Raw genomic sequence first — 14,364 nt, forward strand, 5'->3', positions numbered from 1 at the left:
GTTCAAGAGCTGCGTTGGTTGTCTCCCATGCCTAGACTCCCTCTGGTATATTCCCATCCTACGCCACACCAATGCTCCCACTTATGCATGCACACCTCCAATCATATACACAGCTGAATCGAACACTCTAACTTACAGCTTTTCTTTATACACACCCTCCTTACCTCCCCCTCCTACCCTGCGCCCTCTCCTCATACTGCTTCGCCCTCCTCTTAAACGCCTCCCTCTCCTCCTTCTTCCTCTGCTCTGGCGTCTTCGCCCTCACCTGCCTCGCCTCCGAGATCTTACCCTGCAATTGATCCTTCAACCCATCAAACATGCCCTTCTTCGGCGTCGCTGGCATCCCGGGCTGAATCATCTCCTCTGAAGGTGCCGATGTCCCTGCTGGGTTTGGCGCCACCAACGTCGTATCGATCGTCTTACCCTGTCTGTGTATATTCGGCGATTGGTAATTCGGCGCCATGTACGCAGCATTCCTCCCACCATTCGCACCAGCTGACGGCGCGGGTTCGTATCTCGTCGGTTGCAGCCCCTTCACCCTATCTTCCAGCATCGCACTCAGAAATCCTCCACCACCCTCTCCTGGCTTCGGCACATAAATTGGTGCTAGTCCGAAGAGGTCTCTCACAGCTGCATTTTGCAACACTCTCCCCTGAACAATCCCCAACGCACCAGACGCAGCGAACCACACACATACCGCACCTGGTTGCCATGCGGTGACCAAGCAGATGATTGCTGGCATACCATAAAGCATGACCTTCTTCATGCCCTCTGGTAATTGCGTCTGTGCACCAGTTTCACCACCCAATCGTACAATCATGTGGACAGTCCCAGCCATGATGATGGGCATCAACAAATATCCATCCGTTATTGTCAAATCTTGCAACCACAAAAACCCTCCATCTTTGAAACCAGGCACTGGAAGTTCTGACGCCGCTCTCATGATCTTGAATCCACAATACCCAATCACACCTTGCAATATAATTGGCAAGAACTGCTGTGTTATGCTGATGCCCGCTCTTTTCCTAATCTGACCGAGCTGCCTGTACGCCTGCATTACTTCCGCTGTGTTCCCCTCTTTCTGTGCTTTGGTCATGCGGTCTGTGATGGGTTTCGTGACGGAGGTGAGAGCGTTTTGTCGTGCCATGATGTCGCTGGACTTTAAGTATAATGGGAAGGTAACAACGCGAATGGCGACTGCTGTGGCTGCTATTGCTCCCCACCAGGGTAGACCACCCCAAATGTGCATGTGTTCGAGCACCCATTCGATCATCGAGGTTGGACCGTAGCCGTATTCCAAGCCGATCTGCTTCAAGTAGCCGATGCCTTCGGGGATGCTCGATATATCAATACCTTCTGCGGTTTTGGGGACGGTATTTAGTGTGATCGTATCCAGATCGGGAAAAGAAGACGTGGAGTTCTCTGGCAGAGGGGCGGTCGCTGGATCGACTGGAGTCTGTGTGGTAGATGCATGTCGTATCGCCGGGATCGAAATAATCGCCGTCGGTGTTGATCTCGTCCATGGCTGTGGTGTCTGTGCTAAGGAGCCTATTCGAGGTGATGTATTGCGGAGGAGAGGTCGGGGAGTGTAGGAGAGCTAGATGTTGTATTAGCGATGGCATCTTCACTTCGCAAGTCATTGCATTACATTTCGACATTGCTGCCGTATCAGCGATGGCGCATTGCCTCGCACAAGACGTAGGCCTCTACTGGGCATCGTGGTTGTGATGTGTGCATGAGGATGATCAGCGTGATAATTTCGAGATGCGCAGTCCCAGGAGTCGTTTCCGAATCCGCGTCACGCGAGACTCCGAGGTATCTCCTGAGATAGATCGATGCGGAAGAATCAAAGAATATGTGCGAGCAGTACGTTGGAAATGAATAGATGACGACGGAAATGTTCAAACCCGTCTTATGTCTACATGAAATGCCGCCCAGCTGCCTGAGTGGCATTGTAGAAGCGCTTGCTGCCGCCCAATGCTATGCACGACCATCTCCATGACCATGCCACCTCGAGATGACCTGTGACATGATCTTCCGCCTGTGTGTACACCTTCTAGTGGTCATGTTTTTCTCCGCAGCCTCTCTCGCATCATTGATATGTTCCACACATTACTCCAACGAGGTGTAAGCATCCACCTCCCGACCACTTCTCCGTCTTCGCTCCACTGGATCATCCTTGATCTCAATACCCGGCCCAATCTTGTGAGCCTGACTCCTATGTGTTGGAAAGATCTGTACTAACCATTAGCACTTGCATGATCCAACACTGCCCTGCTCTACAACATCCTCGGCTGAGCGATCCACATCCATGAAGTATACATACCTTCGTGTTACTCCACCCTAACCTGAACGCCGCCTCATGTGCAAACAACTCTCCAAATCCCAACATCAATCCATTGACAAACGGTAATAGTAGGTTTATTGCTGCTCCTCTCATCAAGCTCCATATCGTTGGCGGTTGGTATAGGATCATGGGACTGCTCGAGTCTGATGTTGGCTCATCTGATGAATCTTGATTCGAGTGATTCGCGTCGTAGTTTTCGCTGTCGGAAGGAAATGTCGTTTGTGATTCGGAGAGGTCGCGTGAAGACATGGTTGGTATAGCCGGCTGTCAAGCCGTGGAGTGGATGTGGTCGTCGAAGTGGATGATCGGGATGATGGTGAATGGTCTCTCCAGTATCACAAGTCGCGCCGCTTCACTCGGTATTGCAGCAGTAAGTAGGTGAGTGTTGGTGAATGGTTTGGTGATTATAGTCGGCAACGGAAAGACGGCCGTGGTGAACACAGCTCACATGCAACTTCATGTCTCGCATGCCTCTCCCGCAGTCGCCCGCCAAGCCAACTGACCTCATTGATGGTTTGCGATCCAACTTCCTTATCACACAAACACCCACCTCCACGACAGATCTCACCAGATCATTCTTAAGAACACCACCCAAATCTGACCACACCACCACCTCGCCATCAACTGGCTGACCACCCATCATGGCCGACAACCACGACGACTTGATCGCGCAATTCAGCTCCGTCACAGGCGCAAACCCGAGCATAGTATGTACCAATCAACATGTAACTTGACATCATGCTGACCATTCTTCCTGATAGGCTCAAAATGCGCTCGGTGCCGCCAACTGGAATCTCGAACAAGCTATCACCCTCTACTACGCCGAGAACGAAGACCAACCCAACGCCTCCGACGAAGACATCCCCGAGGCACCTGCTGCTCAACCTACCCAGCCACAGCCCCTCAGCTCATCCTCGAGTAGCAAGCCAAAAGCTGCGACAAGTGGCAACTCCAAGATGAAGACTATTCGCGATCTGCAAGGTGGAGGCGACAAGGGTGAAGACGAGGACAAGCCACAGGACATGTTCGCAGGCGGCGAGAAAAGTGGACTCGCTGTACAGAACCCAGGTGAAGGCGGACAACCCATCGACCATTTCCGCAACATCATGCAACAGGCGCGTCAGAATAGGGAGCGACCACCTGGCGCTGACGGTGAGGAGGAGGAGACACCACGGTCGACGGCATTCTCCGGACGAGCGCAGACACTGGGCGGTGATGATGCACCCAGTCAGGTCGTCGAAGATCCAAATGCTCCTCCACCATCCAGTTCTGACCGCCAGCGCCCACCACGTGTGAGCAGGACATTGCATCTATGGGCGGACGGTGTCAGCATCGATGACGGTCCTCTCCTTCGCTTCGACGACCCAGCCAACGAGCACATCATGCAGGAAATCAACCAAGGTCGTGCACCGAAAGCACTGCTCGACGTTCAGCCAGATCAAGAAGTCGACCTCAACCTCGATCCACACAAGGGTGAGAACTACGTCCAGCCTAAGCCAAAGTACAAGCCATTTGGTGGACAAGGCAACAGACTAGGCGCACCAACACCAGGGCTTGCGACATCATCTGGCGCAGCATCCTCATTATCTTCCGCAGCGCCACCCGCTGCCGCCTCCCAGCCTGCGACACAGCAACCCGCCATCGACGAGTCGCAACCAACGATCCAGCTTCAAGTAAGATTAGGAGATGGCACTCGTCTTGTCGCTCGCTTCAACACCACCCAAACCATTGGCGACGTCTACAGCTTCGTGGACAGGGCCGCATCACAGCCGAGATCCTACGCGCTCATGCAGACCTTCCCTTCAAAAGAGCTCAGCGACAAGTCACAGGTGCTTGGCGAGATGAGCGACTTTAAGCGTGGTGGCACCGTAGTGCAAAAGTGGACGTAAAGATATTGGACTTCCGGATTCGATTATAGAGGGGGGAGGGAGGCATGATGGCATGATTACGGACGTAAAGGCGCAACGAGCATATGAAAGCAGGACCGGCGGACTCATTGGTTGGTTCTGAAAAAGGGCATGATACCAAGGCATCACTTTTAAAAGGTCGTCAAAATCGGGAAATGACGACCGTTGTGGATTGAGAAAAAGGGACTACGTAGACGACGTGCTACATTATAGAGATTGTAGCGAATCACAACATTTGCTAATCAAAGATTCTCGTATCAACTTTGTTACTTCTCTCACTGAAAGGGCTGCTTCTCCAGTTTCTTAGCAAGACCACCTCCCCAAACACCCTTCTTCTTCGTTGTGCCTTGCGACTTGGATGGCGGTGGACCAGAATTCTGCTTTTTGTTGGCGTTGGCAGCGGCAGCGGGTGCATCGGCGCTCTTACGCTTCCTTCCAGTCGTCTCCTGGTTCGAACGGGTTTCTGGTGGAGGACTCTTCCCCTCCCCCTTCGAACTAGCAGGCTTCGTACCCATCGCCTTAGGACCGAAAGTACCAGCCAGTGCGCCGCCAATGTTGTCCGCCTTGATTGTATTATCCTTGCGACGTGGTGATCTAGGCTCGCCAGGACGGATGCGTTGGACCAGGTCCCCGTTGACGGGGTATCGGATCATGTCGCCTTGCTCGGCGAGGGCTGTGAGGCAAGTTTTACTTTCGTCTTCGTCGTAGACTGGGGCTGCTTCACTTCCAGCGACAGTTTGTCGCCTTAGATGGGCGTTGATGCGGACGAGGACTCGGGCGTCTTTCACGCCGGTGTTGTAGTATTTGTCAGCATGCTCTAGATGGTCCATGATCTTGGCGAGGGCGCCGCGATACGTTGCCAGGCGGCCGACGGAGAGCTGGGTTTGAGGTTGAGTTGAGGCTGGCGGTGAGTTGCGGCGACCTTGACTTTGACTGGATGATTCGCCTTTTCTGGACTGCGGCGGTAACTTCCCCTTGCTGATCTGTGAGTCGCAGGGGCATTCGCTACCCAGGCACTGTTCAGGCAGGTCTCTGTGTTGACGGACGCGACCATGATCGCCGCGTACTGGATACTCCACTAGGTCGTTGGCACCTGATAGAGCTGTCAGGATCGTTTGCGCTTCGTCTCCAGTGAAGTTCACATGTGTGGAAGAGGCGCGATCTGGTCGCCAGCGAAGATTCCAGTTCACGGCTGCGGCGACTACATTCAACGTGACTCCATTCGTGAACCTTGACTGGTGTACGAGCTCAGACAGGCCATCTCGAAACAAGGCCTGCCTCTCCGGAGTGATAGAAGTTGTTGCAGACTTGGCAGACTGTTTCTCACCAGATGGAGATGTCTTGTCAGGCGTCTCCCCACGCTTTCCAGCATTGATCAAGCCTCTGGCGGCCTGCGTACCCGGTGACAGCGGTCTCGTCTTACCGACACGCAGCGGTCTCGTGGTCTTCGGCCCGATGGAAGAGAAATGTCCCTTGTAGTAGACACGGTCGGACCAGTGCAGGACGAGGTATCCCTTGGTTGGGGGAAAGTCTTGATCTGGGCCTTGATCTCTCACATATGCTTGTGGACGGCTGGAGGCCTCGACAACGAGCAAAAGCTGGTAGCCCAGCATAGAAATGCCTCTGAACGCCTCCTCCCCGGTGAAGTTCCGGCCTCCAGACCTGGCGTCAAACCGACTGTCTTTATACGGTTCCAGAAACTCATCTCTCACATCTTTGGGCAAGCCTCTGACCATGGTTCGCTGGCACTCGGCCATGTCAGGGATGTCGTCTCCAGGATGCTGGGCCTCAATCGATGCTCTGATTGCATAACATAAGCATTGCAGGTCCTCGCCCTCTGTGATTTCTGGCCCGAAGCCTTGTGATTCACATGCAAGTATACCGTCCTCACTGATGAAGTCAACTTCAACTTCCAGTTTCCGACCAGTACGACGTGGTCGTCTAGGTCTCGACGGCGGCTGACCAGGACCAGTCTCCCGCGGTGGCGAAGTCTTCCTACCCTTCCCTTTCCCAGCTTCAGGATCAGCATCGCCACCAGTCTGTGTAGCATTGCCGAAACCGAGCTTCTCTGTCCCATCAATTCGAAGGTCATCAATTGGCTTTCTCTTCTTCTTGGGGCTGGGCTCCTTTGGCGGAGTCGCGTTTCGTTTGGGAGGAGATCCCGGCGGCGTGGTCGACTCGAGCGAAGTCTTGGGAGGAGGTTGCTGAGGCGTGTTTGACTTGGGCGGCGTCTGCGGTACATTCGACCACCCACCTGGTGTCGAAGGTCCCTGCTGTGGAGATGCAGCCTTCGAGCCCGATCTTGGCGAGGTTGGACCTTGACCTGGTGGGGATGATGGACGACCGCGATTGTTGTTATCACCTGTAGGTTGTTTCGGTGGAGACGGAGTTTGCTGGCTGTTCTGCTGGGCTTTCTTCGCAAGCTCAAGCAATTCCTGCCTTTGCTTTCGCAGCTGCTCGACACGAGAGTCTCCCCCAACGTTAACAGTCCTTGGTGAGCGGTGACCAGGCTGTGCAGATCGCCGCCCGTTCCTCCTTGCTTCATCTTTCCAAACCCGGTAGAACTCATAATCCTCCCTTTCGATCGTGACTGGAGGTGCCGGTGGGAATTCCGCCGTTCCCTCTGTATGCCACGCGTTCCGTTGATTCCGGAAGATGCCATATCTTCGACGCTTGGAGAAATCACGATCGTGTCGCTCTTCCTCCCGACGTCGTTTCATGGTGGCCTCATGCGCCTTCAACGCTTGGTCATGTCTTTCAAAGTAGTGTGCCGAAAGAGGGGGCAACTCATCATCCTCTTCGTCCAGACGTTGAGTGGTCACCGGTGGAGGCGGAGGTGGAGGTGGAGTCCTGGAGCCTCGATTGTTTCCTGGTGAAACTGGATTGCCCTGTCGTTGACCATTTCGGGAGAGAAAACCACTTGCAACTCCGCCTGAGTGTACTTCTCGTCGTTTTCCGCCACCCGTCGTCGCCATATTGGTACCATTGGAGACATTGCCAGCTCGGAACTCCTGCAAATGCTCTTCATCGAGCATGTCTTCATCGCCAGACTGAGCTTCCTGATTATCATTGTCTTCAGACTGTGATCCATGACCCTCACTCTGAGCCGGCGATGCAGTATAAGGCCAATCATCGTCAAAGCCCTGCCATTCGAGCACCCGGTCGCGGGCCCATTCGAAAAGATTTCCGAGATACTCCATGGCGCCGCTCTAATCGCTCACTGTAAAGTGCGAAAAATGAGTATGTCTTGGTTTGCGTTGCGTTTCGCGCATTGCAGCGAAGCCGAATTGTCTTGATGCGCCAGCACAACAAAGGATGCCTTTGTACTGATGGCATACCTTTTCCGGCTTGCATTGCTGAACTTCATTGTTTGGCACAAGTGGGGTTTTCCTCATGTTCGTTGACATCGCCGGATGCGGTCGTGAAGACTTCAACTTTGTATGGTGTGCCAATTGGGTGTGTTCACAGCACAGACGCAGTGTTTTGGCTTCGTGGGTACTGTAGCTCAACGAGGCGATCGGTCGAGTATGTCGCTTTCGAAAGGCATGTTGTACTTCGAACCCTCGAAAACGTATTCGAAGTACATGTTCATACTTTTCAGCAATGCTTGCATGAGCGAAAGCTGAGATAGTGGTGTTTGCAAGACAATGGAGTGCAGCGTTGCGCCAAGCCTCCCGCCCTCCTCACATTACCATCTTTGACCACCTGAAAGGTGACCAATACCAGACAACATCTGAATTGTATGCTCGCTGATAGGGCTACGACCAATAACAATCACTACTGTTACACTAGCTCAAGCGTGCCATGTCCACAGCGAAAAAAGGTCTCGAGTTTCGCCACCCACAGCGGTGCAGATCGCACCTGTCGAATGCTTGCCCGTAGGAGTCTGTTCACTCTCGCTCAACCGTCATATAGACCACTATACGTCTTGTCTCGACTTTCCTACTCCACCAACGCCATGCGAATAAGCGATGCTGGTTGCTAGAAAGCATGCTGATAAATCTCAATACGACACATCTCCATCTTCCTGCTCCTTGCGATGGCCACGCTCAAATCTTCACGTCTTTCATCTCTTCCTCAACATTTGGCAGACCGGCGTCGTGGGCGGGAGACAGTGGTGAAGTCTCCTCATCACTGCTGCTCATAACCATGCTTCCAAGTCTGCTCTTCGGGAAGGGTTGGCTTCCACGTCGCTCCTCCCTTGTCTCGTCCGGTGAGGCCCTTGGGGTGTCAACGGCGACAAGCTTTGAGGGAGGCGCATTCTCGTCGTTCTTCGGTTTCGCTGAAGTGGGTGGTGTGTCAATACCAGATATCAGCTTTCCATTCGCAGGCTGCACACTCGTGTCCACTGTCAACGGCTGAGCCTGCGTGTGCACTGGCGAGCTTTCCTCCGTCACCCTCGCCAGAGGACTGCCAAATTGACCTCTCGGACTTGACGTTCCATGCGCTGGCTGTTTGCCGTTTGACAATCGTTGAGGCGATCGTCCTCGGTCCTCTTTCGTTGGCGAGCCGTAAGGTGAGAATCCATTCACGCCAGGTGAGACATTGCTGTTGATCCGTAGAGGCTTCTTCTTGGGCGCTCTCCTGCCATACTTTTGGTCTGATCGCCAGCGCAGAATATCAATGTATGCAGGCTCCACTCCTTGTTTCGGGAACTCTCTCAACTTCAGCTCTTTCGTATCTTCATCGATGAACCACTTGTCGGTGTGCATGTCGTCCGCAAGTGTCGCCAGAAACGCCGACCATGACCGCGAGATGACATACTTGCAGTCATAGTCACGACCGAACAAGATGATCTGGCCCCACTTTCCAGTCGGACCGGGTGCAAGATCCACTGCAATGTTGTTGCCTCCCCAATCTCTTGCCAGCGGGATCCACGCTGGATGCGCGTACACCTTTTGAATGGCGTTCGGAGGTTGTGAATCCTGCTTCTCTTCGAGTTCTGAACGCCATTGTGGACTCGCGGAGGAAGAGGCTTGTGCGACTGGTACTGCAGATGCTGACGATCCTGCAAAAGCCTTCAGCGGTGCTTGAGGGATCTCGTATTTGGCCGCATCGTTGAAGTAGGCCTCGTTCACTGTTCGCCAATTCTGCCACTCTTGCATGATCTCTTCACAATCCAGTAACATGCAGCCGAATACCACGCCTGTAGGCAATCCTCCTCGTTCTTGGCCGTCATGAATCTGAAGCGACTCGCGCACCTCTTGCGGCAGCGTACAGTCGAGCTCGTGCTCCAGCTCGTTGACGTCGTTTACCGTCGCACCGAATCCAATGTTCTCGAACAGCTCTTCGTAGTTGTCTTCCAACCATCGATCGATACGCTTCCAGGAGTGGCTGACGGGTGGTGGAGGCGGGAGACCATCGGCAAAGCTCTGCATCTGTATCTCACCCTGCCCCATGCCCTCCATTGTGCTGTCCATACCCGACGTCTGACGTTGTAGACTCCGACGAACTTGCGGTGAGTATGGAGGACTTGAGGTTCCGGCCGTGTTGTGGCTGACGAAGCCATTGCCGGCTTCGAGGTCGAGGTCTGCGCGAGATTCGAGTGCGCTTGTGTTTGACGAGGTGATGGAGTTCTTCTTGGACTGCGAGACGGGGATCTTGCCGTTGCGATAGGGCGCATCGGGTCCGGCATGGCGATCGTCAGACGTCATGGTGTGCCAGAAGGAGCGCCATGATGAGGCCAACCTGTAGCCGCGGCAGTGTTAGCAATGCCTCGTATCTCCAACATGCCACCTCTTGGCACGTTCCGACACGTGGGAAGCGATGGGGCATATGGTGAAGTCTTGAAGTGTCGTATGGACGTACGTGTTTGCCATGCTCGGAGGGGTTCAAGGCGCGAACGCCGGGCGGTAGGGACAGTGGTGGTGGTGCGCGTCGGCCTCGAAGAATGCTGGGCGGAGAGGGATGGGTATTCGCGCGCTGTGGGTGGAGAAGAAGGGTGTCGATAAGTCAACGGCGGAGGTGTCTCCCAGAACCACAGTGTGCTGTGTGCACGTCACAAGTCTCCTTTCAATGTGACCAGGGCTGTTGCCTTTAGCGAGCCCCCCTGGAGGCGATAGAATGAGATATGCCGACGTTTGTTCCACTCCGGACAGCACCCGCGTGCTCGAGTGTCGTTGCAGGTATGCGAATTGGCGATTGAGAAGACTGGAGCTGTACAGACGCGCGTAATGTTGTTGTCTAGCGTGAAGGAGTAAATAGAACGAGGGGAGCTCCCGCCAAAACCGAGCGGCAGGCTTGACGCAGGGCACGACTTGGTTACATGTAACAACAGTACATGTACTGTGTACACACCACACAGGTTGGCAGCAACCAACCACACCACTGCATTTGCCACTATCGTCCAATTGCTTCACCTATATGTCGTCTATCGATATCCATGGCAAATGGCAAACATCCTTGTAGCACATGCTTGCTGCTGGTGACAAGTGTTCTGGCTTCAATGTAATGTCTCCTGCACCTCTGTCCTCTCACAACTGTCAACCACACCGTCGTTCCTGTATGACGCTGCCGAGCACGCCAATTGGTTACACAACATCAAGCTCTGCATCGTTCGGCTCATGTCGAATGTGATATGAACGTCGCTGGATGGGCCAAGACTCGACGACCATGTACTCCAACTTCATCGATTTTCGAGCGTCGACGCATTGGTGGCTGGTGTGAGGAAGTATTGTGTCGAGGCCAGGAGCAGATATGTCCGGAGGAGATTTGAAGGCGACCTTCATGAGCTGCCGATAACATGCAAGCCATCGAATCTCCAGTCTGACGAAGCAGAACACGGCGCATGAATCTGTCTGTTCTGTCTCAGGCAGACGAGGATGGCAACCTACAATCACACATCCAGGCCAGAGCTTGAGTTTAATCCGCAGCAACAACCCAATGCCAAAAGTCGCAGGCGTCCTCAGCAGTCGATCTAATATCAGAGCCACATCCCACATCCCTCGAATCGCGGCTACGGATCGAGAGCCGCTGGTCAACAGGTTCCCGGTAAAGACACAATGACTTCAAGCAAATCACTCCAGGACTCGCCAGGCGACGAATACATACCTGTACCAGTACAGATGAAGATACCGCATGTGGACTTCATATACCGATTGAGCTGCAATATGGCGGAAGACAACCATGTCGTTGGAGCACCCTTCAATGCCTTGCACACTCGCATAATCATGCCTATCGTTGATGGGACCGTCAAAGGGCCGAGGATATCAGCGACGATCGAACGAAACAGCGGCGCCGACTGGGGCACGACGATCCAAGGAGCACATGTCAGTCTTCATGTCACTTATGCTGACAGACTACTCACTTCCGAACACAGTTCATGAAATTGGACGCTCGATACACACTCAAGACCGACGACGGCGAATACATATATGTCCGGTCCAAAGGCATCTTCTCCCCATCTGCAGATGACTTCTTCGCTTCAGGACATCCAGACAGCATGTCTCACTCCGACGTCGAATGGTTCTCCAGGCTTCAGTTTGATGCAGGTTCAGGCCCATACAACTGGATGAACAGCATCTTTGCTATTGGAGTACTGTCGATGCACGAGCGCAAGATTATCATTGACGCTTATCGGGTGACCAACTTTCCTGGGCAGGAGCCCAAAGACATCAGAGCACGATGAACAGAGCTACAGAACTGATTTTAGGCTTCCGCTGTTGCTCAAGACTTCTTCGATTGCGCCTGACACTTGCAATAGTCTTTCGTCTTCCTGCCTCATGCCCACGACTTGAATGCAGAGCGGCGCACTGGCAAAGTCCGATGGTCCTGTATCTAGTGGCGACATCAGCGACATGCTCAATCAAAACCATGCTCAGATCGAGGACTCACAAAGGCTATAATTCTTGCGGTCCATGTCACCGTGCCTGGCGTTCTCGAGAGAGTCTGCTTCATCTCCTGGCTGCACCCTACCCGTCGGAAGTATCACCGCTGGATAGTCGAGGAAGTTCCAGAGAGCAGTGTATGTCACCGGACCCCACTCATCAATTGGAGTAGCTGTGGTGGCTGCTGATGGCAAGATGAGGGCATCGAGCCGGTTGTCAAGCCAGAGTCTGTGATAAATGGCCTGGATTCTCTCTCGCACAGCATTCATCTCGAATAACTCGTCCAAGGTCGCTCCAGGGATACCGGCCAGATTCACTCGCCTGACCGACTCAATCTCTGGCTCACCACTCTCCAGGAGGCGGTCTTGAATAAACTGGTGATGATGTCAGCGCATGGTCAGAATGCGTGTGTTGAGAAACATCGGACTTACCTTGCAACCGTCAAGTGCAAACATTCGAAAGGCCGTTCCCAATGCTTCATGTACGTCTGGCAGGTGGATCGGGATCACCTCAACTCCTGCTCGTGTCAACTGCTTCGCCGTTCCTTGCATCGTCCGCCTTACTGGCGGCCAAGGAGTAAACGCTCCATCTTCGAAGGCAATTCCGATTCGAAGCTCACGGGTCGCTTCGTGGCCTATCCAGGACAGGTGCAGCGAGCAAGGATCATATCGCCAGGGCTGCGCTTCTATGATCGTCTTCATGAAGTATGAGCAAGAACGCAGAGTGGTTGCCATAGGACCAGCTACAGCCGCGATTCCACACATGCCAGGTGGAGTGACATGTCGTTGACCGCCATAAGGGACAATATCTGCACTGGGTCGAAGGCCGTAGATGCCATTGCAGAGGCTAGGTATGCGGATGCTGCCGGCGATCTGTCTTGCTATCAGCCAATTCGTAAAGCCATCATGGGGCGAACAGCAATCTCACATCTGAACCGATGCCGAGCACACTGCCTCTCATCGCAATGAGAGCACCTTCGCCACCCGACGAACCACCAGCAGTCAGGTTAGAGTTGGCTGGATTCAAAGTACGACCGAATAGGTTGTTGTCGGAATCGGCCGTCATCATCGTCTGTGGAGTATTCTGCGAGTGTATCAGTATAAACCTACGAAATTAATTGAGGCGCGGGTTCATACTGTCTTGCAGTACAGGACAGCGCCCAAGTCCAGGAGCATCGCTGGCAAGAATGAATACTCTTCATCCGGCTGAAACGCCCAGCATACTATACCGGTGGTCGAGTCTCTTCCCGGAATCTTGAAGGCGTCTTTGAGCGAGATTGGAAGTCCATGGAGTGGCCTTAACGGACCGTCAGGACTGTTGGCTTGTTCTTCATCGAGTTCGCGTGCTCGTTGGATGGCCTCCTCGAAGAACATCTCGGTCAAGCAGTTGGTCTGTTCCCTCCATCAGCGTTGCTCCACGCTTGCATTGCCATGCTCAATACCAGTTGCTGAGCTATGGCCGCTCGCTTGCAAAAAGCAACAGTCACCTCTACAGCGCTGTACTTTCTGGAGCGGATCTTGGCGACAAGATCTACTGCATCATTGTCGGATGTCATCTCCAGCTCGCGAATGGTCAAGATGCCGCATTTTGCTGGCACATCACGGACATCGAGGCCGGACTCAATTGTACCTTTGATCTGCCATTCCGATGGAATCCTGCTTTGTCGTTCCTCACGCTTCCGGCGTCCTATCTCGAGGTAAGTTGGCGTCGCATCCTTCTCTGGAAGCATCTTCAGAGCTGGGTCGAGTAGAAGCACGAATGATATCAAGATGCCACTCGCAGCAGGACAAAAGGACCCCGGGCACTTCTATACTCGAGCTTTCGCTACCACGGAAGCGGTAGTCGAGCACGGCAGCACTCCGTAGTCGTGCCGTGTCTTCGCGAGGTAGCATGATGAACGCGAACTGGCTGTATGGCGTTAGCGGGGCAACTTGTTGCCATTGTCCTGTCGCCTGTCTGAGAACTGCCGAAACGCGTCTCATCATGTGCCTCGACCGAAAGCTCGTGCAAGCAATGTGACCTGATAGAAAAGGTAAGCACATTGGAATACCAAGAAGCGAATCCGAGAAAGTACGTATCAAGAGGACAGCATAGAAGTAGAGGTCACGACATTTGCCTTTGAAGTTGTGCATGGCATGCATGAATCCAAAACGCGGTTATCCCAGAACAGTTTAGCCCCTGGGACGATGTCCCTGGGCTCCCTTATCAACATCATCTTCACGTCTCTTTGAGGGGAAAGAGACGAAACACTTTCAATACTGCAGACTATGGTGATGTTGATGCC

The 14,364-nt window shown here is 53.5% G+C and overlaps 7 protein-coding genes across 7 annotated transcripts; 2 read left to right on the top strand and 5 right to left on the bottom strand.

Annotated features, from left to right (window-relative positions):
* Nucleotides 1–160: 160 nt before the first annotated feature.
* CLAFUR5_07532 (Mitochondrial inner membrane protein OXA1) lies at nucleotides 161–1,717 on the bottom strand (the record flags this gene model as incomplete). The annotated part of the gene is made up of 2 exons (XM_047906680.1): nucleotides 161–1,597; nucleotides 1,649–1,717. The coding sequence occupies 2 exons, from the start codon at nucleotides 1,715–1,717 to the stop codon at nucleotides 161–163; spliced, it is 1,506 nt and encodes a 501-aa protein (XP_047763050.1).
* Nucleotides 1,718–2,112: 395 nt separating this feature from the next.
* On the bottom strand, nucleotides 2,113–2,596 carry CLAFUR5_07533 (Mitochondrial import protein 1; the record flags this gene model as incomplete). Its single annotated transcript, XM_047906681.1, has 2 exons — nucleotides 2,113–2,235; nucleotides 2,327–2,596. The coding sequence occupies 2 exons, from the start codon at nucleotides 2,594–2,596 to the stop codon at nucleotides 2,113–2,115; spliced, it is 393 nt and encodes a 130-aa protein (XP_047763049.1).
* A 392-nt stretch (nucleotides 2,597–2,988) lies between these two features.
* Nucleotides 2,989–4,236, top strand: CLAFUR5_07534 (UBX domain-containing protein 1; the record flags this gene model as incomplete). The annotated part of the gene is made up of 2 exons (XM_047906682.1): nucleotides 2,989–3,054; nucleotides 3,109–4,236. 2 exons carry the CDS (start codon nucleotides 2,989–2,991, stop codon nucleotides 4,234–4,236), a joined length of 1,194 nt encoding a protein of 397 aa, XP_047762951.1.
* A 293-nt stretch (nucleotides 4,237–4,529) lies between these two features.
* Nucleotides 4,530–7,454, bottom strand: CLAFUR5_07535 (uncharacterized protein; the record flags this gene model as incomplete). The annotated part of the gene is made up of 1 exon (XM_047906683.1): nucleotides 4,530–7,454. The coding sequence occupies one exon, from the start codon at nucleotides 7,452–7,454 to the stop codon at nucleotides 4,530–4,532; it is 2,925 nt and encodes a 974-aa protein (XP_047762950.1).
* Nucleotides 7,455–8,303: 849 nt separating this feature from the next.
* Nucleotides 8,304–10,073, bottom strand: CLAFUR5_07536 (Glucan synthesis regulatory protein; the record flags this gene model as incomplete). Its single annotated transcript, XM_047906684.1, has 2 exons — nucleotides 8,304–9,942; nucleotides 10,063–10,073. 2 exons carry the CDS (start codon nucleotides 10,071–10,073, stop codon nucleotides 8,304–8,306), a joined length of 1,650 nt encoding a protein of 549 aa, XP_047762949.1.
* Nucleotides 10,074–11,255: 1,182 nt separating this feature from the next.
* On the top strand, nucleotides 11,256–11,881 carry CLAFUR5_07537 (uncharacterized protein; the record flags this gene model as incomplete). The annotated part of the gene is made up of 2 exons (XM_047906685.1): nucleotides 11,256–11,522; nucleotides 11,573–11,881. The coding sequence occupies 2 exons, from the start codon at nucleotides 11,256–11,258 to the stop codon at nucleotides 11,879–11,881; spliced, it is 576 nt and encodes a 191-aa protein (XP_047763052.1).
* A 189-nt stretch (nucleotides 11,882–12,070) lies between these two features.
* On the bottom strand, nucleotides 12,071–13,809 carry CLAFUR5_07538 (Putative amidase; the record flags this gene model as incomplete). Its single annotated transcript, XM_047906686.1, has 5 exons — nucleotides 12,071–12,454; nucleotides 12,512–12,952; nucleotides 13,008–13,163; nucleotides 13,217–13,471; nucleotides 13,522–13,809. The coding sequence occupies 5 exons, from the start codon at nucleotides 13,807–13,809 to the stop codon at nucleotides 12,071–12,073; spliced, it is 1,524 nt and encodes a 507-aa protein (XP_047762826.1).
* Nucleotides 13,810–14,364: the final 555 nt, after the last annotated feature.

The sequence above is a fragment of the Fulvia fulva genome, chromosome 6 (genome assembly GCF_020509005.1).
Source record: "Fulvia fulva chromosome 6, complete sequence".
Classification (NCBI taxonomy): Eukaryota; Fungi; Ascomycota; class Dothideomycetes; order Mycosphaerellales; family Mycosphaerellaceae; genus Fulvia; species Fulvia fulva.